This window comes from Chrysochloris asiatica, unplaced genomic scaffold (genome assembly GCF_000296735.1).
Source record: "Chrysochloris asiatica unplaced genomic scaffold, ChrAsi1.0 scaffold00190, whole genome shotgun sequence".
Classification (NCBI taxonomy): Eukaryota; Metazoa; Chordata; class Mammalia; order Afrosoricida; family Chrysochloridae; genus Chrysochloris; species Chrysochloris asiatica.
Window position 1 is genome coordinate 2,150,008 of NW_006408708.1, and position 26,632 is coordinate 2,176,639.

The 26,632-nt window shown below is 37.5% G+C and overlaps 1 protein-coding gene across 1 annotated transcript in view; it reads left to right on the forward strand.

Annotated features, from left to right (window-relative positions):
* HHIP (hedgehog interacting protein) overlaps window positions 1-25,386 on the forward strand; it is a 132,920-nt gene extending 107,534 nt beyond the window's left edge. Inside the window, exons 11-13 of the mRNA XM_006872267.1 lie at window positions 1,621-1,702; window positions 21,433-21,581; window positions 25,110-25,386. Coding sequence (XP_006872329.1) covers window positions 1,621-1,702; window positions 21,433-21,581; window positions 25,110-25,303 — 425 coding nt within the window. The 3' untranslated portion in view covers window positions 25,304-25,386. The remainder of the gene's footprint in view (window positions 1-1,620; window positions 1,703-21,432; window positions 21,582-25,109) is intronic.
* Window positions 25,387-26,632: the final 1,246 nt, after the last annotated feature.

Below are 26,632 nucleotides of genomic sequence, written 5' to 3' on the forward strand. Positions count from 1 at the left end.
CAGTGGAAGTGAGGGACAAAAGAGAATTTATAAGTCCTGAAAAGACAAAAGTCCTTTAAATGTTTACTGATATTTTTTACTATGCACCTGAACTATTTGTTTACATTCTGTATCAGAATAATCTATCATCTTATTGATGTCTCTTAGAATAAATTAAAATGCATTGGAATCAATCTGGATCCCAATTTATCCTATATTTCTCATTTTTCTTTTTCCTTTGCCCGGCAGGCAACAAAATCTGATCATCTGAGTTTCTAAAAAATTTGATGATCTATTCCAACAGAATAAAAATAGCAATATATTGATGATAGCATACAACATATTTGTTTTCATGTCATCATATACATGTGACTTTACAAGCAAAAATAAGAAAAGAGTGCACTTTAAAATAATTAAAAATGGAATGTGATCAAAGAGTGAAAATGCTACTGATTTTAAATTACAAAAAATAAATACATTTTTCATAATGGTTCCCTTTAAAAAACAATATCCAAATGAACCATGACCTGTTCCTTTTGCCTCAGATATTAATTTCTAGGCAATAAAAGAGTATATATGTTTCCTGAAGAAATCAGAATTTTTTTTTTCTGAACATCTAGATGTGTTTTCCCTACATCAAATGGGAAATTCATTAGAAAAGTTTCAATCCACTCACTAAGATTGATAACGGGTTTGGACAAAACTCCCGAAACTCTTACAACGTATTTCAGACCCACAGAGATAAAACGATTCTGAGAAGAGGAGTCCAGTTTGCTACTTTTTTATGCAGCACTATAAGCATTTTACAATTAATTTTCCCTTTATAGTCTCCCACTCCACTCAAGGGAGCATGGTGGCTCCATACGATAAGCACTGGACTGCGAACCACAAGGTCTGCGGTTGCAGCCCGCCACCCGCTCCCTGGGAAAAAGATGAGGCTTTCTACTCCTGAGAAGATCTGAACCCTAGGAAACCCTTTACAGGCTCCCTATGAGTCAGAACTGATTCAAGGGCACTTAACAAAAACAGCAACATATGTATATCTTCATAGATTACCAGGACTGCAATAACAAAATATAAAGTGGGTGGTTTTAAAGAACACAAATGTACCGTCTCACAGTTCAGGAGGCTAAAAGTGCAAATCAGGTGTCAGCTCAAGGGGAAGTCCTTTTTTGTCTATTTCAAGCTTCTATCCAGCAACTGCCAACAATCTTTGGCATCTTGAGCCTGTAGATGCATCTGCTCCAAGACTTCTTCCCCGTGTGTCTGTCTTCCTTTTTTTAAAATAAGACACCACTCAGTAGGATAAGCACCGAACTGCTGACTCAAAGCTCAGCTGTTCAAACCCATATATATATATATATATATATATATATACACACAGATATACTGCTGCTGTAGCATGCTGTTGTTGCTCCATCAGTTCCGACCCATAACGTTTCCAAGGAGCAGCTGGTGAGCTTGAACTGTGGTTCAAACTGACTTTGCAGTCCAGTGCATTAACCCACAGCACCACACCAGGACTCTCTCTCTGTGTACATATGTCTGTGTGTGCACACATATATGTATAATTTGCTAGGTAACAGGAAGTAAAGTTTTGTGGTGCTCTGAATTAACATATACTGTTTCTCTCTTCAACAGGTGAAGTTTACATTTTATCAAGTAGTAAAAGTATGACCCAGACGCATAATGGAAAACTCTATAAGATTGTAGACCCCAAAAGGTAAGATTTCTTTATATTTCTGAAAGTCAAGTAATTCTTCTTCTTTAAATTAGTTTAGTGCTTTCAAAGTAGTGGCAGAAGAACTGCAATTAGTAATGACTAAAGATGACCGCTTCTTTCCATAGACTCAGAGCTGTCCTGAGAGGATTCTCTGGTCCAGTTCAGTCTATGAGGGTTGGTCTTGACTACCTTAGGGGTACCGCACATTCATGTTGTTTTTGTTGTCATCAAGCGTCTTGTATTTGTGAGCTCAGAGTCCTTAGTTAAAAGCCGGCAGAGGCCCCTGATGTGAGACAGTGACCCAGGCTCTTATGCTCAAAGAAATGAATCATCCAGGTGCCACCAAGTCAACTCTGACTCATGGCGGCCCGATTGGTGTCAAAGTAGAACTCCAATCCATAAGGTTTTTAATGGCTTAAATTAACTTCATAATGGTTTTAACTGGGGGGAGGAGATCACAAGACCTTTCTTCCAAGGTGCCTCTGGGTGTTCTTGAACCTTCCAACCTTTCAGTTAGCAGCTGAGCACGTTAATCATTTATACCATCCAGGGACCCCATTAGAAGCAACAAAGTTTCCCTTTTTCTTTTCTTTTTTTTCTGTGAGAAAATTAGGAACGCACTGGCAAGCATTGCATGTACTACTTAGCATGAGTTTTGTTAGGCAATCAGGATAAGTTATTTTGGCTGTTCAAAATCCTATTAAAACTATCGGAAAGAAAGCTCACAATGCTCATGGAGACTGCTGGGACTAGACAAACCAAAACTGAAGAAGCACATCATTATTTGCCTCAGTGAGAGAAGATTTGAATGTTTTAATCCTCTAAAATATGTCTATCCCACCCCTGCTCCTTCCGACACACCCACCACAACTGAACACACACACCACTTTAAACTCATCTAGAATCGCCATTTGTTGCTAATTTCATGGATAAAATCTGATCAGAAGCTGCTAAAATTATATACTATCAAGTCAACATTAGTCATAAGTTTAAAAACAACTGTAATAAAATCTAAGTATCCTCACAGATGGGAGCACGGTGGCTCCATATTGTAAACACTGAACTGCAAACCACAAGGTCCACAGTTCAAGCCCACCAGTCGCTCTGAGGGAAAAAGATGAGGCTTTTCTGCTCCCGAAATAATTTTAAACAGCTTCAGAAACCCTCTCCAGGGTCGTTATGAGTCAGAACTGACTGGAAAAATCACTTAGCAACAAGAACATCCTTACAGATAAGCGATTGTTGAACAATAATGGTTGGCAGACCCTTTATCCAAACAATGCTGGAAATTTCAAATTCATTATCTTCATGAGCCCATTTGCAAATGTAAATTCCTGAGATGCAAGCTTCTTTTAAAAGAATAAACTCTACTATTTTTAAAAGTTTATTAAAGGCATTGATTTCACTCTTTTTAGAATATATTATTTGTCAGTTATAGATTGTATATGTTTTATTTTGAAGAACCCGCTAGTTAACAAAACAGACCAAATTTCCTAACACTAGGCTTTTCTATTCAAGAGCTTGGAGTGAGCGTATCTTAGTGGGATAGATAGTGAATTTGTCAGGTTTCTAGTTCCTTTTCCACACCACAAATACTATCTTGCCTGAGGTGGAAAGAATGGGTTGATGATGACTACTGCAGAGTAAAAAGAGGAATAATCATTTCTATGTGGTCTCTCTTCACCATCACAGATCATAATCTGTCACACACTGGTACCATTCCTTCTCCTTTCACAAGAGAGGCACACATCTGTACACTGTACACCATAGGGGAATTTTCCCCACTTGCATGTGAAATATATGAAAAATATAAAACTATGTGTCCTCATTGGAATATATGAAAAAATAAGTAAATAAATAAGCTAAACATTGACTATTGCAGTTGGCAACATTAAAAATAAAAATCAAGCTAATGTAATTCATAAAATAGCATTCTAATGATTCATAATGATGTCTAGGGATTTTATTCACATCTATCGGAATTGATTTCAAATTACTCAGTTATTCCGTGATGTTTATCCAAGTTATGAAATCCTTTTGTGAGCTTTCTGGTAGGATTATCAAGTCTTCACAAAAATCATTCTTCCTTCATTTGGATTGTTTAGTCTGTTGGTGGGTGAGTTGAGGTGACTTTTACACCTTCAATCCATTATTAGTATCTAATTACCAGGGTCGCGGTAGGGACTTGGCTTTGTGAACTTAGGGCCTCCTCTCATAGGGTGGTCTCAGAGTGACATACCTGAAGGGCCTGACTTCTCATTATTCTGGTGAGTCATGTCCTGTGTGGGGCCAGGGTGAAGATCTGTGTTTGCTTTGGTGAGGGTAGGAGTGTGGGGGCAATAGAGCCCCAAATACACCAGCCTTGTACATAGACATGGGTATAAATTTCAAAATTAAATTGACTATAAGAAAACAAATGTTTTCATAAACATTTGTTGGGAGCCTCATGCTGTTTTGATTCAGATGCCAGCATTTATTATAGTATTTCTCTTTTGATGGGTTGAAATTTTCTATAAGCAGACACTTCAGCATGTGAATGGGATTATTTTGGAAACACCAGCTAATTACTAGCATAGTGTTGTTCAGAATGTCTGCTTCAAAGCAAAATTGTTTTTCTAAAACACTTGAGGGAGAATTTGAAGAAAGAGCCTCATCAACTGAAATATATATATTTATATAGAGATTTCTTATTACATAAAAAAATCTAACTCAAATTAAAATATTAGGCTAATTGTGTTTTGATGGAATAATGTTTTCAGAATAACTTTCAAACACCAATTGATTTGTGGTCCTCAAAGAGAAAAACCTATTATAAAAGTTTATATTCTGCAGCCTGATTCTCATCATTTTGTTCCTTCAATAAATTCTTTACAAAAAAAGAAACATTATATTCTAACTATATGATTTATGTTCTTCTTTTCTGTCTTCCCCTACACAAATGAATGACTGTTTAGAAAATGTTTGCAACACCTCTTTTTTTTTACCCATTCTGGTAAAAGCAGATGAGGTTTCAGTATTACCACCTCAGTATGTAGGACAACGTGATGTAAGGCTATAAAAAATTGTTCTCAAAATCATTTTCAGTGGGCAATCTTCTCAAAAACAGTATGGCAGAATAAACTTATAAAAATCAAATCCCACTTTAATGAGAATAAATTGGAAAATAAAAATAAAGTAAGAATTCAATTAGGCATACCTAAGGCTTAACTAGAACTTGGATGTTATATAGGGAAAAAAAAATTCCCTAGGAAAGCCGAAAAAAATAAATTTTGCCTCCATGTTAGGACATAAAACACAGTTCAGGAATATCTTCAGAGGTAGATCAGTAGCATCTAATGGCAGAACAGAGTTAGAAACACTACCCATCACCCAACTGGCTTGGCCAACTCCAGTTGTTAACAAGCAGTTATCCTGTAGTGTTGATGCTGGGTCATGGTGTATCCGAATATAACTGTGCTCCATAGTTTTCAGTTGCTGATTCTTTAGAAGGAAATTGTGTGACCTTTCTGGACATATTTGGACCTCCAACCTTGGAACTCCTCAGCCAACTCACAGAAACCAAAAAAGTCTATAGAACTGAGTTCTGGATGACCTGATCTGGAAAGCTGCTTTAGCCAATGGTTGCAGAAAACAGATATAAATACACGGAGCACAAAAGCTGGACTATAATTTTTATTTCATTTAGCAGTGCCATCTGTTGTTGTTGTTATGTGCTGTCGAGTCAGTTCTGACTCATAGTGACCCTGTACAGGGTTTCCGAGGCTGTAAATCTTTACAGGAGCAGAAAGCATCATCTTTCTCCCATGGAACAGCTGGTAGTTTTGAACCAATGACCCTGAGGTTTGCAGCTCGATTCATAACCACTAAGCTACCAGAGCTCCATCTAGTCAAGACTAATCAAGACCATGGCATGATTCTATCCTAGTAGTACAGGGAGTCAATTGATCTGGTCTCAGTCTTCCTTAATGTGTGACTCCCAATAAGTCAATGTACCTTGCTGCTCCCACTTGGCCCATTCTTAAAGTACAGAAATAGAGATGATCATTCTGCCCCTGCCTAACTACTATGGTGGACTGTGCAGACAAATTAATATATACCAACAACAACAACAAAAAAAAAACCATCTGACTCATAGAGACTCTATAGGACAGCATAAAACTGTTCTGTAGAGTTCCCGAGGCTGTGAATTTTTATGAAGCAAACTGCTTCATCTTTCTCCAATAGAGTGGCTAGTGGGTTCAAACTGCTAAACTTTTAGTTGGCAGTCCAATGCTCCAAGCACTGAACCACCAGGACTCCTTACATTAATATATAAGATACAGTTAAATAATTTATTTAAAACATTAAATTGATTAATATTGTTAGTGTTCATTTCATACATTCAAGAATTATTTTCAGGTGCTTTCTCAACTTTTAAAAATTCTCTTAGTATTAAGGTAACGGTTTCCATAAAACTTTCAAAAGTCAGGAAAACCTAGTCTTCAAAAGTGTCCATGTCAAGTCTCAAATGTTTGCTCTTTATTAAATTTTTTCACAAACAAACAAATGCTCCCAGAGGATGAAAATTAAATTCTGACAGAGTGATGTAACTTCCAAATTTTATTTTTATAGAACACAAATGTTTTCACACTATTGACAAAGATTCAATTTTTGTTTCATATGACCTTAAAGCCAAATGACCTTTTTTAAAAAAGTGTTTTCAGGGTTATTTCTTCAGGAATGTGAAAAGCAAAATTATTTTAAATTACAATATGCCCCACTCTTCCTATAGTTTAACATGTTGATTATCTGTTACCCAACCAAATCACACAGATCTTTCCCTTAAGAGGTCTGTAAACTAATATTACAAATTCTAGGCTTGAGAATTTTATTTTACAGAAATGTTGTAATGTTGTATACCCAACTCCTCTGTGGCCAATATAAACTCCTCATGCCTCCTGCTGAACCCCTCTCTCTGGCTCATGAACTGCCATTTGTTTATTTATGCCTTAATATCTTCATCCTACTCCTTATATTATACTGGATGCTACAGAGTGCTTTTCTCCTTTGTTTTTTCCAGAAAATCACTTCGTAAGGGGAAATCAGTTCTGTTTATCCTATGCATATGTCTCAGGGAGCCAGCAGGCAGCTCTGCCATCCAAAAGAAAGTCATACATAATAGAGCAGCTTTAGCCCAATAAGCCAGTCTAGTCCCAATTCATCAGTCAAAGTTTTATGCAAGTGGCCCCCCTAAGTTGATAAATTCCCACAGTGCCTGTTGACCCAGCTGCCAAGTCCTCTTGCAGCAGGTGGTGTTTCATGGCCACCCTGACAGTAATACAAACTGTTTAGCAGCTCCATTGACCTTTCAGCTATTAACAGGGATACAGGCTCCACTAGGGACTAGTTTTCAAACATGACAGAATTTCTTAACACTAGAGGTCATGAACAAGTATATGCCCTATAAAAATTCATTCAGCTTGGTGGATTTTAACTCGAAAAGACAGGGAAATATTTTCTACATTTTTGTCAGTATTATAATCAGTCATATCCAATAATCAAAAGTGAATATACATTCATCTGTTACATTATAGTATACATCTTTGTTGTCAATGTATTAGAGTATATTATGTATGTTGTTGTTAAGTGCCATCGAGTTGGTTCTGACCCACAGCAACCCTGGATAGGGTTTCCGAGAAGCAGCTGGTGAGCTTGAACCACCAGCCTTGCAGTTTACAAGGCTTTGCAGTCTGGCTCATTAACCCACAGCACCACACCAGGACTCCATGTTGTATATAATATACTATAAATACTTCTGTAACTAACCAGTCTTTCCTATGCTATCACATAACATCTGAACATTTATAGGTATATTGCAATAGAGTGGACAAGATCGTAAGTCAGAACTTCTAATAAATGGATGAGCATTCGTATGTAATATATAATACTGGCTTGAATATAACTGGGATTTTACTCATACATTAGAAATATCTGCATATGCTTATATATGTTCATATACACTTAAAACAAACTCAAGCAACCCATGCAATGTTACATATATCCAAACAATTGGAAATTCATAAATATGTATGAAAACAGAATCTGTATTACCATTAAATGTGTGTGTGTGTGTGTGAGGTTTTGTATGTGTATCCCATTTCCTGGAGATATGGCATGTGACCATAGCATTCAATGAGATTTTCTGCTTTACACTATTTAATGTATTTTTTAAATTCTCAGTTTTGGATGTTGGAATATTAGCTTCTATGGAGTCCTGGTGTGGTGCTGTAGGATAAGCACTGGGCCGCAAAGTCAATTTGAACCAAACCCCATATAGGGTCGCTATGAGTCGGAACCAACTCAGAGACACTTAACAACAACAATATAGTGATTATAGAGGTTACAATGAAAAGTTAATTGCAATTTTAAATGACATTCATTTACAAAGTTCAAATAGTGAATATGAATTTAATGAGGAGTGCTTTTCAAATGAGACTAATTTGTTAAGAACCAAAAACTCTTAAAAATCATGGTTTGTTTTAAATCCCATGTCTCAATACATGTCTCTGTACCACCCTGGAAGTTCTGTCCTTTTCTTAAGCTAGTATAGCCACAGTGAGTAGAGAATTATATGGCTATGGTCAAACCCATCCCCCAGCTGTGTTGCACAAGCAGAAAGAGCCTTCTGAGCTTAGTGTGAAAAAATTCAAAATTAGTGTCTTCACCATGTTTTCCTCCACTATTAAGGCACCCCTTCAAGGTGCACTGCTCTTGGTAGGCCACACTTCCTCCTGAGTTCAGAGTTCCTACTGCATTTTGGTTTATATGTTTCTTCCTGCCTTCCATGTGGGAGACTTATGTGTCAGTGGTGACTTGCTGGTTGATGTGATACTGAAGAGGTTTCCACAGAGGTTCCAGCTAAGACAGACTGGCAAGAAAGATCTTCTGATCTACTTCTAAAACCTAACCGCTAAAATATCCTGAAGGAGCTCTGGTAGGGTAGTGGTTACAAGTTGAGCTGCCAACCTCAAGGTCAGCAATTAGAAACTACCAGCAGTTCAGAAAGATGAGGCTTTCTGCTCCGGTAAAGATTTACAGCCACGGAAACCCTGTACAGGGTCACTATGAGTTGGAACCGACTCCACGGTACTTAACAACAACAACAACAAAATATACTGTGGATCACATGGTATAATCTGCAACCAATACTAGGAATGGGGTAGGACCAGGCAGAGTTTTGTTGCAGGGGAAGGCCATGAATCAGTCTAACTTCATAGCAACAAGCAACGAGAACGGTTCCCCCCACACCTAAGTCAACCTCCAGCTACACAAAGATGAGCTATTTCTGAGTTGCCCAAACTGTTTCCCAATGTGCCAAGCTTTCTTGGTGTTTATGCTTTGGTTACAAAGTATTTCGAGGGGTCAGCCCCAACCCTATTTTTTCATAAATCCAGTCATTTTTAGTACGTGAGTTTTGTGGGATGCAAGATTTTTTAGGAACATGTACATTGAATTAAATTGAAAATGACTGTTTTTCTGTATTCAACATTGGTAATTATAATTGACCATTCTGAATTACAAAGATAATGTAATGAACACCTGAGGCAATTTAATAGAACTGGACTTTGTCTTTGTAACCAAAATAGATGAAGTTATCATCTAGCTTCATTAATAATTTATCCTAGAGTTTCCCTTTGGAGGCTTGGTGTGGTGCTGTGGGTTAGTGAGCTGGACAGAAAACTCGGTTTGAACAGCAAGGTTGGATGTTCAAACTCACCAGCCACTCCTTGAAAACCACATACAGGGTCACTGTGGGTCCGAATCACTTGACAGCATGAAACAACAACAATAGAGTTTCCCTTTAAGAAAATACATACATAACTTTCATTTTCTGATTTTCCCATGCAGATAAAAATATTGAGTTAAGCTGATAAAGTTTATGTGTGTAACTGGAAAAAGGGGTGTTTGGATAGTGAGATTCTTGTTGTTGTTGTTGTTGTTGTTAGGTGCCACCAAGTCGGTACCGACTCATAGCGACCTTATGCACAACAGAATGAAACACTGCCTGATCCTGGGCCAACCTCACAATTCTTGCCACGCTTGAGCCCATTGATGCTGCCACTCTGCCAATCCATCTCACTGGGGGGGTCTTCCTCTTTTTCTCTGACCCTCCACCTTACCAAACATGATATCCTTCTCCAGCGACTGGTCCCTCCTGACAATATGTCTGAAGTATGAGATAGTGAGATTCATAAGCTTCAGATATGGCTGCATTGATTTCTAGAGTATGAGGACCAATTGAGTGGAGAGAACACTGGGCTATGAAAGACTCCCAGAACTATCTGTAACTAGCTGTGTGAAAGGCACTTATACTTTCTACACTTCCTGATCTTTTTAATTTGGGAATAACAATATTGACTCTGTTTTTCTCTTTTTATTGACCTTCCACTTAAGCAAGCATAATGTCCTTCTCCGGGAAATGGTCCTTCCTGATAACATGTTTGAAGTATGAGAGATGACGTCTCACTATCCTGGTTTCTAAAGAACATCCTGGCTGTACTTCATCCAACATAGATTTTTTTTTTGTTTTGTTCTTCTGGCAATCCATAGATAATACTTTTAATATTCTTCTCAAACACCATAACTCAAATGCATCAATTCTTTGATGGTCTTCCTTATTCGTTGTCTAACTTTCAAATGCATATGAAGCAATTGAAAATATCATGTGTCAGGTGAGGGGCATCTTAGTCCTCAAACTGATGTCTTTGTTCCTGAACAATTGGAAACAGATTTGCCTAATGCAACATTTCATTTGATTTCTTGACTGCTGCTTCCATGAATGTTGATGGGTGATAAATGAAGTCTTGGACAACTTCAATCTTTTCTCCATTGCTATGGATGTTATTTATTGGTCCAGTGGTGAGGATTTTTGTTTTCTTTACATTGAGGTGCAATCCATACTGAAGGCTGTTGTCTTTTATCTTCATAAGTATTTTAAGTCCTCTTCGCTTTCAGATAGCACGATTTTATCATCTGCATATCGCAGGTTGTTAATGAGTCTTCCTCCAATCATAATGCCATGTTCTTCTTCATATAATCCAGCTTCTCAACTATTTGCTCAGCATTCATATTAAATAAGTATGGTGAAAGAATACAGCCCAGGCAAACACCTTTCCTCATTTTAAACTATTCAGTATCTCCTTGTTCTGTTTGAACGACTGCTTCTTGGTCTATGCACAGGTTCCTCATGATGATCACAATCAAGTGTTCTGGAATGTCCTACTTGGAAACTCTTGAAAACACTAATTAATGACCACATTAATTGTTATTGTTGCTATTGGGTGCTGTCAAGTTGATTTTGACTCATAGAAACCCTATGTGACAGAGTAGAACTTGCCCCACAGAGCTCTGTTAGGTTGTAATGTTTATTAGAGCAGATTGCCAGGTATTTTTTTCCATGATGTCATTGGGTGAGTTCAAACCACCTATATTTTTCTTAGGAGCAAGCACTTAACTATTGCACCACCAGCACTACAACATTAATTGCAACTATTTGGAAAATAGCCGTAATTTAAAACATTGCTGCTTCAACTTGAATGTGCATGTGAGATCCCTGACAAACCTCTAAAAGTTCAGATTGTAAGTCAGTATATCTGGGTCTGGGCCTGAGGTTTTACTGGTCCCAGGTTTTACTGGTACTGCTGATTTGAGACAGTACTGTAAATAATAAGAACACAGAATCATTAGGTTTTCCTAACTCCTGGAGGGAATATAATTTTTGCAAAGGTTACAGTTGTGGTTCAAACCGACTTTGTGTTCTATTGCTTATTCTACAGTGCCACACCTGTTGTTGTTCTTGTTGTTAAGTGCCATCGAGTCAATTCTAACCCATAGCAATCCTGTAGAGAGTTTCCAAGAAGCTGCTGGTGAGCTTAAACCACCGACCTTGCAGTTCAAATGACTTTGCAGTCTGACACATTAGCCCACAGCACCATACCAGGACTCAGCCACAACAGTAGATGAACAAAAATCATTTTCCTCACTCAGGGACCTTCCCTGTGAAGTACATATATGTAAAAGACAAATAATAGAGATTTGTTCAACACTAGACCTGCTAAGATGCTGTAAAGTAATAAGTGGACTGCTAACCACAAGGTCAAACCCACTCACACCCAGCAGCCGATCCTCAGAAACCCTACACAGGGTCTCCATGAGTTGGACCTATTCGATGGCACTTAACAACAACAACTTCTCTAAAGGGCAGGGCCTATTCAGACAGAATTTTTTCCATGTACTTCCATACAAATGAACAGAGGACTTCTCATTATTGGTTTATTTGTCCATTTGTTACTTTCAGTATCGTAAAATTAAAACCATAGCCATCCACAATCACAGCACCCAGCTATATTCACTGTTGCCTTAGCTATTGACAAAAAGGCATCGCATACGATGTGTGTTATAAATTGTTTTTGCCTCTCAATTTCATTTCAAAAAAATATTCAAACACAACACCAAATGTTTCTAAGAAAGTCTCTTAAATTTCTGAAAACAATGTTTTTACACTAAAGACTATTAACCAACTATCTGCAATACACTTATAGTGTTTCATTATATGTATGTGTGAAGGGACTAGGAAATATGTTTCTCTGATTTAAATTAAGATTGAATGTGGTGGAGATAACTGTCAACATATGTATATGATGTATTCTTTGTTACAGGCCTAAATACCCCTTGGTAAGCTTTCTATTTTGAAAGGTACCTCTGACTTCAGTCAGTAAAGTGAAAGGTGCAAAGGCTAAAAATGTAATTTTTTTTTTTAAAGGCTTATTTAAATATCCTTGGATCTTTTTAGTCATTTAAGCATCGATATGGCCCTGTGCCACCACTCCTCTGTTAGTTTGTCATACTGTGGTGCCTTATCAGTTGCTGTGATTCTGAAAGCTATATCACTGGTATTTTAAATACCTGCAGGGTCACCCATGGTGGACAGGTTTCAGATGAGCTTCCAGACAAAGTCAGACTAGGAAGAAAGAGTGACGAACTACTTCTGAATATTTAGTCACTGAAAATCTTATGAATAGCAGAGAAATACTGTCAGATATAGTGCCGGAAAATGATCCCCTCAGGTTGGAAGGCACTTAAAATGCGACTGAGGAAGAGCTGCCTCCTCAAAGTAGAGTTGACCCGTGATGATGCTAATGGAGTAAAGCATGTAGGAGAAAAGCCCGCAGGACCTTCATTTGCTGATGGGGCACAATTCAAAATGAAGAGAAACAGCTGTAAACATCCATTGAAAATCAGAACATGGGACGTACGAAGTATGAATCTGGGAAAATTGGAAGCTATCAAAAATGAAATGGAATGCATAAACATCAATATCTTAGGCATTAGTGAACTGATTGGACTGGTATTGGCCATTTTGAATCTGATTACCATATGGTTTATTATGCCGGGAATGACAAATTGAAGAGGAATGGTGTTGCATTTTCATTGTCAAAAGTAACATATCCAGATCAGTCATGAGGTACAATGCTGTCTGATAGAATAATATCCACATGTCTACAGGGAAGCCCAGTTAATACCACTATTATTCAAATTTACACACCAACCACTAAAGCCACTGAGGATGAAATAGACGAATTTTACCAACTTCTTCAATCTGAAATTGATCAAACATGGAATCAAGATGTATTGCTCATTACTGGTGATTGGAATGCAAAGATTGGGAGCAAAGAGGAAGGATTATTAGTAGTTGGAAAATACAGCCTTGGTGATAGAAATGATACTAGAGAACGCATGATAGAATTTTGCCAAAATCAATGATTTGTTCATTTCAAATGCCTTCTTTAGACAGCATAACAGATGACTATACACAGGGACCATGCTAGGTGGAACACATAGAAATCAAATTGACTACATCTGAGGAAAGAGATGATGGAAAAGCTCCATATCATCAGTCAAAACAAGGCTAGGTGAAGACTGTGGAACAGACCATCAATTTACTCATATGCAAATTCAAACTGAAGCTTAAGAAAATGATAATAAGTCCACAAGAGCCAAAATGTGACCTTGAGTATATCCCACCTGAATTTTTTATATCCCACCTGAATTTAGGGATCATCTGAAGAACAGATTTGATACATTAAACACTAAAGACCGAAGACCAGAAGAATTGTGGGATGATATCAAGATCATCATACACGAAGAAAGCAAAAAGTCATTGAGAAGACAAGAAAGCAAGAAAAGGTCAAAATGGATGTCAGAAGAAACTTGTCTCCAGCATAGAGATGCTAAAACAAATGGAAGAAATGAGGAGTTACAAGAGCTGAACAGAAAATTTCAAAGATCAGCTCGAAACCAAATATTACAACAAAATGTGCAATGAATCAGAAAACCAAAAAAGAAGAACACGCTCAGCATTTCTCAAGCTGGGGGAACTGAAGAAAAAATTCAAGCTTTGGCTTTCGTTATTGAAGGATTATCTGGGCAAATTATTGAATGATGCAGAAAGCATCAAGAGAAGATGAAGGAAATACACAGAGTGACTTTACCAAAAGGAAATGTTTGATGTTCAACCATTTCAAGAGGTAGCATATGATCAAGGGCCAATGATACTGAAGGAGGAAGTTCAAGGTGCATTGAAGAAACTGGCAAAGAACAAGGCACCAGGAATTGATGGAATAAAAATAGAAACCTTTCAAGAGAGTGAGGCAGCACAGGAGGTACTCACTTATCTCTGCCAAGAAATTTGGAAGACAACTGTCTGGCCAACTGATTGGAAGATATCTGTATTTGTGCCTATTCCAAAGAGAGCTGACCCAACAGAATGCGGAAATCATCAGACAATCTCTTTGAGATCCCATGCAAGTAAAGTTGTACTGAAGGTAATACAGAAATGACTGCAAGCATATATTGTCAGAGAACTTCAAGCTGGATTCAGAAGAGGCAGTGGAACGAGGGATATCCTTGCTGATGTTCAGTGGATCTTGGCTGAAAGCAGAGAATATCAGAAAGATGTTTACTTGTGCTTTATTGACTACACAAAGGCTTTTGATTGCGTGGATCATGACCAGCTATGGACAACATTGCGAAGTATGAGTATTCCAGAACACTTAATTGTACTCATGAGGAATCTGTACCTGAACCAAGAAGCAGTTGTTCTAACAGAACATGGGAACACTGAATGTTTTAAAATTAAGATATGTGTGTGGCAGCATTGTATTCTTTCACCATACTTATTCAACCTGTATGCTGAGCAAATAATCCGAGAAGCTGGGTTAATGAAGAAAAACGTGGCATTAGGATTGGAGAAGACTCATTAACAACCTGTGATATGCAGGTGATGCAACCTTGTTTGCTGAAAGTGAAGAGTACTTCGGTATGGATTACATCTCAATGTAAAGAAAACAAAAATCCTCACCACTGGACCAATAAACAGCATTCTTATCAATGGAGAAAGGATTGAAGTTGTCAAGGACTTCATTCTTCTTGGATCAATTATCAACACTCACGGAAGCAGCAGTCAAGAAATCAAAGGATGTATTGCATTTGGCAAATCTGCTGCACAAGATCTTTTTTAAAGTGTTGAAGAGCAAAGATGTCAGCTTGAGGGATAAGGTGCACCTGACCCAAGCCATGGTATTTTCAATAACCTCATATGCTTGTGAAAGCTGGCCATTGAATAAGGAAGACCATAGAATAATTGATGCTTTTGAGTTATATATAGTGTTGGAGGAGAATATTGAAAGTGCCATGGGCTGCCAAAAGAACCAATAGATCCGTTCTGGAAGAAGTGCAGCCAGACTGCTCCTTGGAGGCCAGGATGGCCAAACTTCGTCTCTCATACTTTGGACATATTGTCCGGAGGGACCAGTCACTGGAGAAGGATATCATGTTTGGTAAGGTGGAGGGTCAGAGAAAACTAAGAAGACACCCAGCGAGATGGATTGGCTAAGTGGCAGCATCGATGGACTGAAGCCTGGCAACAATAGTGAGGTTGGTCCAGGATCGGGCAGTGTTTCATTCTGCTGTGCATAAGATCACTATGAGTTGGTACCCACTCTATTGACACCTAACAACAACAACAATGGTTCTGTGAACTGCCAACTTCAGATTGGCAGTTCAAGCTCATCAGCCGCTCCTTGGAAACCCTATGCAGGGGCACTGGGTCAGAATCAACTTGATAGCACTGAACAAGAATAATGAATATAATATATATTTTAGATACCATCTGGGTATGTATATATAGTATTTATGTGTACAGTTTGTTGTTGTTAAGTGCTGTTGAAGCAGTTCCAACTCATAGCAACCCTTCAAAGGTTTCTGAGGCTGTAAATCTTTGAGGGAGCAGAAAGCCTCATCTTGTTCCCACGGAGTGACTGGTAGGCTTGAACCCAACATCTACACATGTATATATATTGCTGTTGTTATTAAGTGCCATCGAGTCTATTCAGACTCATAGTGACCCTGTATAGTTTCTGAAGAGCATCTGGTGAGCCTGAACCATCGACTATCAATCTTGCAGTCCAGCTCATTAACCCACAGTGCCATACCAGGACACCTGAACAATCGTAATTAAAGTTCACATTTACTTGTATCATTCCCTTTCCTTTTCTCCTCATTCTACCCACAAATACTTTAGTTGTTTTCCACAAAAGAAAGAAATGACACCAAAACAAAGAGTGAATGGAGGAGGATATTTGGTGTCACCAAAAACCTTTGCCAGACTTTACCAAATCCATTACTAGAAAAATGAATCTTGGTATGTTGACTTAATTCCCATCTGGAGGAAAAAACCATCATATCTATGTTTGTCTTGCTCAGCTTCACTTCTTAGCCTTTCGTTTATTTACTATAGTTGTTGTTAAATGTCCTCAAGTCAGTTCTTACTCATAAACCCTGAATAGGTTTCCAAGAAGTGACTGGTGAATTTGAACCATCAACTTTGTGGTTAGCAGTCTAGTGCTTATTCTATAGTGACACACCTGGACTACAGTTTAAGTAGTATAAAATTGCTTCATTTAAAATGAAGTTAGCCATGCCTTAGAAAAATGTCTTAAGAGTTAATTTAGATAATAGAAATATAGCTAGTGTTTTCAGTTTTAGGCTTATAATATAAAAGTATAGCAGGTAGATTTTTAAAATAATATTTTAATGTGTTTTTTGTCAAGTTTATACAGAATATTAGGTTCCTATTTAATTATTCTATACAAATTATTCATCAACATTAGATTTTTCACAAGGTGTCTACACTTTCTTTAACTGTATTCTGGAGGCTCTGTTTCCAGTACTCTAGTTTCCCTGTCCCCTTATCTTCTCATCTTTGCTTTAGAGTAACTATTGACCTTTTTAAGAATCTGAGTTTTGGTCTCCCATTTTCTCCCATTCTATCTGGTTCCATCTACTATGACCCTAATCAGAATAGTTGCTAGTGGTAGCCAGCTAGTAATTTATATTTTCATGATATCCCTTACATAAATAGTGGATACACTCCCATACCTTCACCCAATAACATTTTTTTAAACCCTTTAAAAGTTCATGTTCTTATTAATTTTGTTCATTTATTCATTCATTCTTTCATTCAACAGATTTTATTAAACATCTTCTATATGCTTCCATAGCCAATCTTCTAGGTGCTGGGGGTGGAGGGGAGTGGGACACAAAAGAACAAAGTATTTGTTCTCATGAAATTTATTATATTCCAGGAAATGTGTTTGAGCAAGTCAATACTATATACATTCATTTCAATTTAATAAAGTTTTACTAAGTGTCTATAAAGCATTTCCTTAGCTGCTATGACTATTAGTAGTCTACCAAGATAAAATATTTTGGTGGGCTAAATGTCATCTCCTTCCCATAACATACCACTATCTAAACTAATTGCTTCCTTATCTGTATTTATATAATACTTCATACACATCTGTATCATAATAGGGATCACACTGAATTACACTTCTGTATTTGCACATCTGTCTTCCTCACCATGCTTTCTGTGAGGATCAGGACCCTGTTTGTTTTATGTTTTATCCCAGTGAAGAGCATAGTCCTTGCCCAAGTTAATAGATGGACTTGAAGAGGATTGAATATGTAGCTTCTGCCCTCAGAAAGCTTTCATTTCAGTGAGGCAGGGAAATGGAGATAGGATAATCCACTCCCTAAAACAAGTACTGATTGTTCTATAAAGTATGTGTTGGACTACTTAACCACAAGGTAGGCAGTTCAAACCCACCAGTTGCTCTCCAGAAGAAAGATGAAGTTTCTACTCCCATAAAGATTTACAGCTTCAGAAACCCAATACAGGGCCCTCCACTATGACTTGGAAATTGACTCAACAGCAATTAACAAAAGAAGTGAAGCTTTTTAAGGGACATGTTAGCTACTGTGACATTTTCAAATTAATTAGTCTCTAGTAGAATAATAGTTTAAAAGAGGAAAGAATTTACTTAACATGGTGTAAGTGAGAACTGTTATTTGTTAATCTTATAAAAGAAAAAGAGAGAGATAATTTTCCCAGGTGTTTTAAATAAAAACTTAAGAGGCTCATAATGTTTATATATAATAGTCTCAAGATCTTAGATAAGCTTAAGCAAAATGCCCAAGTATGAGATAATGACATTCACAGATAGATAGACATTTACTGAACCTTAGGCAAAAAAGGCAATTTAGGATTCCTTCTGTAATGTGAGTTTCCACATATCTGAAAGGTTGGTGGAAAAAACAGTTAAGCATCTACTGGAGAATCAGCAGGGACCAAGGATCACGAACCCTGTCCTGAAGAATCGAACTTCAGGTATTGGATTCTTATTGGTCCTGTCCTTATTCCTTATCCCAACGCACACAAATCAGTGCTCTTACTCTGGGCCTCAAACAGGCAACATCTTCTGGTTGTTGTTGTTAATCTAAGTGGCATCTTTTCCTGTTTAGAATCATCTGATCATGAATAGACCATCTTGTGGAATAGTAGGTGTTCTATGTGTCATATTCGCATCACCTATAGGAGCTCTAAGGAGCTCTGGTGGCATAGTGGCTATGAATCAAGCTGCTAACCTCAAGTTCGGCAGTTCAAAACTACCAGCTTTTTCATGGGAAAAAGATGAGGCTTTCTGCTCCCATAAAGATTTGCAGCCTTGGAAACCTCTGTGCAGGCTACTTAACAACAACAATCGCATGCAATGTTCGTTTGTTTTTTACGCACTCTACTTCTGAGTTTCTTTCCTTGAATAAGACAGAAAAAGTGTAAGTCAGTAATAAATAGCACAATACCTGCTTACTGATGAGCAGTTGCCATCAAGTTGATTCTGATTTTGGCAACTCCATATGTGTCAGACTAGAACTTTGCTCCACCAGGATTCCAATGGCTGATTTGTTGGCAGCAGATAGACAGGCCTTTCTTCCTATGTGCCACTTGAACCTCTAGATGCTTGGTTAGCAGAAGTGCATCGACTTACTGGATTACCTGTAGTAAATGATTATGGACTCCCACTCAGAACAACTTCCTGATGACTGGAAAATTGTACTTCTAGTGATCAAAACTATACCAGCATCGTTTCATAAACAAAATAAGATTTTTAGATGAGAAAGAAATAGAGTCGACTCAGGTAACCAACAATAACAACCTCTCTAAGACCTTTGCTCTCGTTGGCATAGTTAATTAACATTCCCCTTGCTTTCCACAGTCCTGTCCTTCCTTCCAAATAGAAGACTCTCTTGGGGAGCACATAAAATATACTCAGAATGCTTTTTGAATGATAATATGCTCCGTCCATGCAATGTCTTGAGGCTCTTTGACATAAACCGAACACGTCTCCATTCAAATAAAGTTGAGTAGATTTTAGGGAATTTCGTAAACTGTCATGTTAGTTGCAAAACACTTTTGTTGGGGAAAAAGAGCTAGAGACATGGCTATATGTTTTAACATTGTATTGAGCCTTGCAGAAACAGCCTGAGGTCAAGCTTCAAATTATTATCACAGTTCATATTGTCATAGGGGCATAACAAGCTAATTTATCTCTAAAAAACTGAGTCCACAGGGCTTAATTACTGTGCTTATCTCAGAAAAGGATATAATTTACCTCTTGTGGTGGGTGGTTCTGACCTATAATTATCACCTTCTGTGCCATGGCATTTAAGGAGAGCTCACATCTTCTTTGACAATCCTCAGGGTGGTGATTTGACTAGTGATGAAAACATCTTGTTTACATTCCTTAACTGAAAAGTGCCTCCTCAACCACACTGCAGCACAGGGAACAGTGACTGATAGAAAAATGCCACTGCACATTTTTTTTACCCAGAGATGACATAATGAACAATTGTGGCTGATGAGTCCAGCCAGACAAGCTGGAATGATAGCACCTTTTTTTCAGAACCATAAAAATCTTCAGAAGGCATCTTGGTTTCCTCTATAAATGGTGGCAGTTGTAGAACCATTTTTTAAAAAAACTTTACATTGCAAATGAGATGTTTCTGTTTGCTACTACAAACATTCTTTTTCTTTATTGTTATGTGCTGTCAAGTCGGTTCTGACCCATAGAGACCCTATATAGGGTTTCCAAGGAGGAAAAATAAGATTATATATATGGATTTTTCTTTGCCCAAGAAGTTTAAACCTTGAATCAAGAGTATGTACAAACACGTATACATTATGATAACCTTTCAAAATAAAACCAGCCTGAAAAATATTATCCAAAAAGAAATGTAAAATTTCTTTGTAAAATGAAAAAAAAAAAAAGTTTCTGTCAAAGCTTTTTAGGCTACAAGTACTCATTTTGATAAATATGTTCAACCCTATGAAATTGCTAAGTGGGTCTTAGTATCTTTGTCAGATACTATTTCTAAAAATGTTTGTATACATTGAAGAAGTGTTTTAAATTACCTTCATATTTTATTTTAAAAATTGTAATTGCTGGAGATTCTTGGTTACCACATGTAAAATATCGATATAATTGAACATGCTTTTAATCAATGATTTGTTTGTTCATGATCACATTTTCTTACAAAGTTTAATATACTCCTATTGGTTCAAGACTGCTTAGTTTGTTTCCTTACTGGTGTGCACTTTCTCTTATTATCACTTGTCCTGGTGGCGCTGTAGGATAAGCACTGGACTGCTAACCACAAGGAGAAAGATGAGGCTCTCTGCTCCGGTAAAGACTGACCCCTTTGGAAACCCTACGGTGGTGGTGCTACCCCATATAGAGTTTCTGAATGGAAAGCCTCATCTTTCCTCCTCCAAGAGGCTGCAACATGTGTTCACCAGCCCAACCTGTAACACACTATGCTACTAGGGATCCTTCGGAAATCCTTTACAGGGTTGTTATTCATCAGAATCCGCTCAATGTGGCAGTGGGTTTGATTTGTTTTGAGGGGCAAGGGTGACTGTTAGTTGTCAGTGAGTCGAATTCAACTTGTGGTGACCCTATGTGTGCAAAGTCAAACCACAGGGGTTTCAAGGCTGTGACCTCTGGAAGCAGATCACAAGCCTGACTTTCCAGTTGCCTCTGGGTAGGTCCGAGTTGCCAAACTTTTCGACTAGTAGTGGAGTACCATTCAGCGACGTGTGGAGCACTCAACAATTCGTGCCATCTAGGAACTCCTTTTCTATTCTCAGAAAGGGGTAGATCTTTCTGAGTGAGTTATCTTTGGAAAGAAGGAAACAGTACTTTATAAGATATGACAAAAGCAAACAAACTAAAATTCTTTCTAATAATAAGTTTCAAGCAAAATACATGTGCCACTGTGGCTTCTTTGTGCAGACCTTTGATGCCTGAGGAATGCAGAGCCACGGTTCATTCTGCGCAGACCCTGACGTCCGAATGCTCCCGGCTCTGTCGGAATGGCTACTGCACGCCCACTGGAAAGTACTGCTGCAGCCCAGGCTGGGAGGGAGACTTCTGCAGAATCGGTTAGTATTTCCGTCTTCACTGGGAAAGAACAGGAATGGGCCAGTCTGATGCACTCAAGACCTCTGTATCAGTTAATGCTTCTAGAATTATCTAGTGGTCCAAAGTATTTAGCCATTCACAAGCATATCAATGCTCAGTCTGTTTCTGAACGGATAAATATAATCTTTCCCGTTTTCTTAATACAAATTGTTCACTTGTGTAAAATAATCGGAAGTGTCATAGGTTCATAAATTATGGGGTCCTTTCAAAAATGTGAAAAATGAAATCACACAACCGGATCCTCTATCCAGTGCTCTCTGCCGTGGGTTCTGAGATTTCATACCAGCCAACGACTTAGTGTTGGTAAAGCCCTTATCCAAGTGCCAGCATTTCCCAGACACCCCATAAATGCCATCCCTAGCTTTACTGCTTGCTTGCCACAGTGTACTAAAAACAGGGTTTTTCAGTGGGTGCTATTAAATTAAATGGGAAAGTGCAACTATCTAGAGGCATATTATGAGATTTTTAAATTCTTTTTGCCACTCCCCTGTGAACCATCAACTAGGTGTACAGATGCTCAGAGAGCAAAAGAGGTTTTTTCCAGAGCTGTTATATCCTTAGACTGGTGATTTCCTCAGTTATGTGCAATGATATTTATGTTCCACTTGGTATGAAGTAAGAAAAGTTAGATAAATTTAGATACCTAGAGTTTAAGATGCATACGTTAAAAATATATTTCAACAACCAACATATACATGCTATTTAGAAATATTTTGATCACTGTTATTTCAAATATTAAAGTGTCTCTTGCAAAAAACAAAAAATCCTAAATTAATATTTTAATTTATCAATACTTTTAAAAATTTACTCCAAAGATGTGTTTGTTTCTTAAAAGTGTAGCCATAAATTATCTGCATTACTTACTGTCTAAAAATAAAGAAAAATATGCCTAAAATTTAGACTCTCTCTATATATATACAGTACAGGAGCAGCCCTGGTATGGCACTGTAGGATAAGCACTGGACTGCTAATCACAAAGTTGGCAATTCAAACTCACCAACCGCTCTAGGAAATCCTATACAGAATTGCTATGAGTAGGAACCAACTTGATGACACACACCAATAACATCAACAACATACAGTATACATATTAAGATTAATTTGCTTCATCACTAATTATATTACCTAATTATACTATGGTTGTATACCTAAAAACTACCTATCATAAGTGAAACTCAGAAGAAGTCATTACATTATTTAAAACAAATGCTTGAATTATTTTGACATTATATTATTTATCTTCCTTTTAATTGCCCAAAATTAAAGAATCAATTTCAGTGTTCAAGTGTAGTATTTTAATTCCTAATAATAGGTTTTTCCTCTTTTCTCTTTCCTTCCCTCGGGCTTTCTTTGATGCCTGACAATGTCTACACTGTCTGTCTCTTTTATATAGTCCATTTTGTTTTCTCCTCAACTTTGTATTTACCTAACTTTCTTAAATCACCGGAGTCACCTGTTAACAACCACTTATTGAGCCCCTTCTTGTGTCAGAGAATGTATTTAAAATTGAGTGTGTACAAATCATTTTGCATATGTTTCTCTGAATTATTAGCATCATTAAACTTACCACTAAATCAAATTAAAGTTTGACTTTGTAAGATAAACCAGAACCGTTTTATAAAAGTAATCTCTTAATGATATTTTTTACTCACACAAGAACTTCTTTCATATTCCCATGAAATCACCCAGATTTCAAAAAAGTAAATAGTATATTTTCTTCTTGTTCTTGCTTGTCTATGAAGTTAGTCAAGGACCCTCTGAATGTTTATTTAATGCAACTAAAAAGGTGAAAAGGCTCCAGTCCTTTGAAAGTAGAAGGGAAATATATTTAAGGAATTTGATCATGTACAGCAGTGCCCTTCTCAGATTTATCCTGTCGGCAAAAGGCAATACATTTACAGACCCAGTATCTTTCCATCTCATTTTAGTAATGAATCTTTATATTTCCTACCTGCCTTAGTTAGTTAGTACTGATGTAACACAAATACCATCAGAACAGAAATGTATTTTCTCCAATTCTGGAGGCTAACAGTCCAAATCAGGGTCACCTCCTTACAGATTCCTTCCTTGTAGGTAGTGCTAGCCATTCCTTGTTTTTTTGGCTCCTTGGCCAACCTCAGGTGGTGTCTTTCTTCCTCGGTATATGCCTTGTCTATGTTTAATCTGCTTTTTTAGTCCCTCAAAAAGTGATTGTTGTTAAGGCCCTGCACTGATCTGACCACATTAACTAACAAACAAAGCCATATTCCCAAAGAGGATTATACCAAACCAAACCAAACCAAACCCACTGCTAATTAAGTCAATTCCAACTCATAGAGAGCCTATGTAGGATTTCTGAGACTGTAAATCTTTATGGGAGCAAACAGGCCATCTTTCTCACTTAAAGCAACTTAGAGTTAGCAGTCCAGTGCTTATCTTGCAGCACACCACCAGGGGACCTTAGGATTCCAACTGGGAGGGATAAAATTCAATTCATACCACCACCTATACCACAATAGTAAAACTTATTTTATGAAGAGATTCTGTGTTGAGTCATCCAGAAAGGGATTGCTTAGAATTTTCTCTGCTGGGCAACTTCACTGATACCAAGCATGGGCTTTCAAGTGTAATCAGAGACCAAAGTCTACAAGATGTAGGGCCCCCCCTGGAAGCCCAGGGTAATGGGAATCTAACAGCGTCCCCATGCTAAATGTTCATGTAACCAAAACCTAAAACTGTCCATTCCTTTTGTTGAGCTGGATATGGTCCAGACACTGGGTCTTCTAGGCAAGAGAGGCACATCTTGTGTATGGAATGTGCCCTGGACATCATTTGTGGGTCAGGGTGCACCAATGAGTCACGTTGTTTCTATCCCAGCTGTAAGAGATCATGCAATTAGTATAAAACTAATCGCCATCGGGAATCCTGGTGTGGCGCTGTGGGTTAATGCGCCAGACTGCAAAGCCGTTTGAACTGCAAAGTCGGCAGTTCAAGCTCACCAGCTGCGCCTTGGAAACCCTCTACAGGGTCAGTGTGGGTCCAAACCGACTCGATGGCACTTAACAACAACAACAAATTGCCATAGATCCTATTGTCGGCAGATTTTCCTCTGGCTAGGCTGGCTCCTCCCACATTGCGCCATCCTGCCCTGGTGCAATGGAAATATGGAGTTACTTAGAAAAGCCCCTATGGACCAGAAATCTGAAAGAACTGAAATCCTTAAAGAACTGAAATCCTTATTTTAAATAGAGTCAGTTGTGCAAGAGCTTGAAATTGTTTTTCAAAATCTCTGCTTCTCTGGAGGCATCTTTCATTCTGTACTAAATGCTGCTGGCCCCCAAATAATTAGAAGTCTGAAAACCTTCTCCCCTGCTTGCATCATATCTTATTCTTTCAATCACTGTCTTCATCCTTCTTACTCTCTCTTCCCTTATACATTAAATATTTGCTGACCTCAGACTAAGGACTGTTTCTAAAAGTGTCGTTGTGTTTTTCTTTTTCTCTCCCAGCAAAATGTGAGCCCGCATGTCGTCACGGAGGTGTCTGTGTTAGGCCCAACAAGTGCCTCTGTAAGAAAGGATATCTTGGTTCTCAGTGTGAACAAGTGGACAGAAACATCCGCAGAGTGACCAGGGCAGGTATTCTTGATCAGATCATTGACATGACATCTTATTTGCTGGATCTAACAAGTTACATTGTATAGTTTCTGGGACTGTTTGAATATTCCTTTCCAATGGGCATTTATTTTTTATCCTGTCATTAAAAAGAAAGACTGTTATCCTGCTACACACTCCTGTGATTTCATTTTCTTTTATTAATTTAAAGATAAATTCCAGAAATGTGCAGATCCTGTGTGTGTATGTAGGCACGTTTGTTCACATATGCACGTACACACACACTCAGAACCCCTTTAAGTGTGGTTGCATAACAGATGGATTTAAATATATATATATTTCCCTGTGTGGAGTAATTTACACAGAAATTCCATTGTATATTGCTATCAGTTCTTATGTCACCAGAAGTTATTTGATTTCCCAGGAATTTTCTCTCTGTAATAACTGAAGTCAACTTTAATGGAGTTTTGAAACATTACTGTGCAATCTGATGGATTTAATAAAAGTGTCTATATTTTTATACTAAAGGGCTATAATATGAGATAATGTTTCAGAACTCCCTCATGGATTTCTAAATGAACAACTTGATGTAAAATTGTAATCTTCATTTTTATCAATGTATCCAATTACAGAATGTTAGGCACTTACCTTTTTATTGACAGAGAATTCTGGTTACTCCAACATAAACTCAAGATTGTTCTCAAGTGTTTTATAATTAAATCATAATGACATATTTTAAAATCAATCTTCCTTAAAGGTCTGCTTTTATTGTATATTTTATTTAACAATAGGCACTGGGTTTATGTTACATATTTATATTTTTTATTTTATTTTTATAATATAGACATCACCTAGATGAAACACCTTTACCCTGTCCTGTAAAATACTAAAGTTACATTTTTCACCAACTTAATTGGAAAGAAGGGGAGTGAGAAAGCAAACAGCCTTTAATGTGCTGTGGATCTAATCTAACCATGTATCCTTGTGCCAACATGTAATCATTAACGACGGATGAAAAAGCAAGAAAACAACCAAACCTTATAAAATACCAGCCTTAAACATTTGTAAATTGCGTTTCACCATAGCAAGACTGTCAAAGTCTGTGTGATTAGAATGTTGCAGATTTCACACTGAATTGAACCTTACTGGAGAAGAGCTCATTCCTTTTAACATACCTTGGCTTTGTAAGCTGTCACTTGTACAAACTTTTTAATATAGTAAGTCTTGCCATATATGACTTCTAATGTATATGTTCCTGCAAAACACAACGAAAAAAAACTTTCTTTGGCTACCAATAAATTTTCTGTACATGTTCTGTTTAGAGTTTTAAAGAAATGACATGTTCTTATTGAAAACTGCAAAAAATTCTGATAACTGGTTTTCAAGTCTAGGTCTCCATGTTTAAATTGTAACAAAAT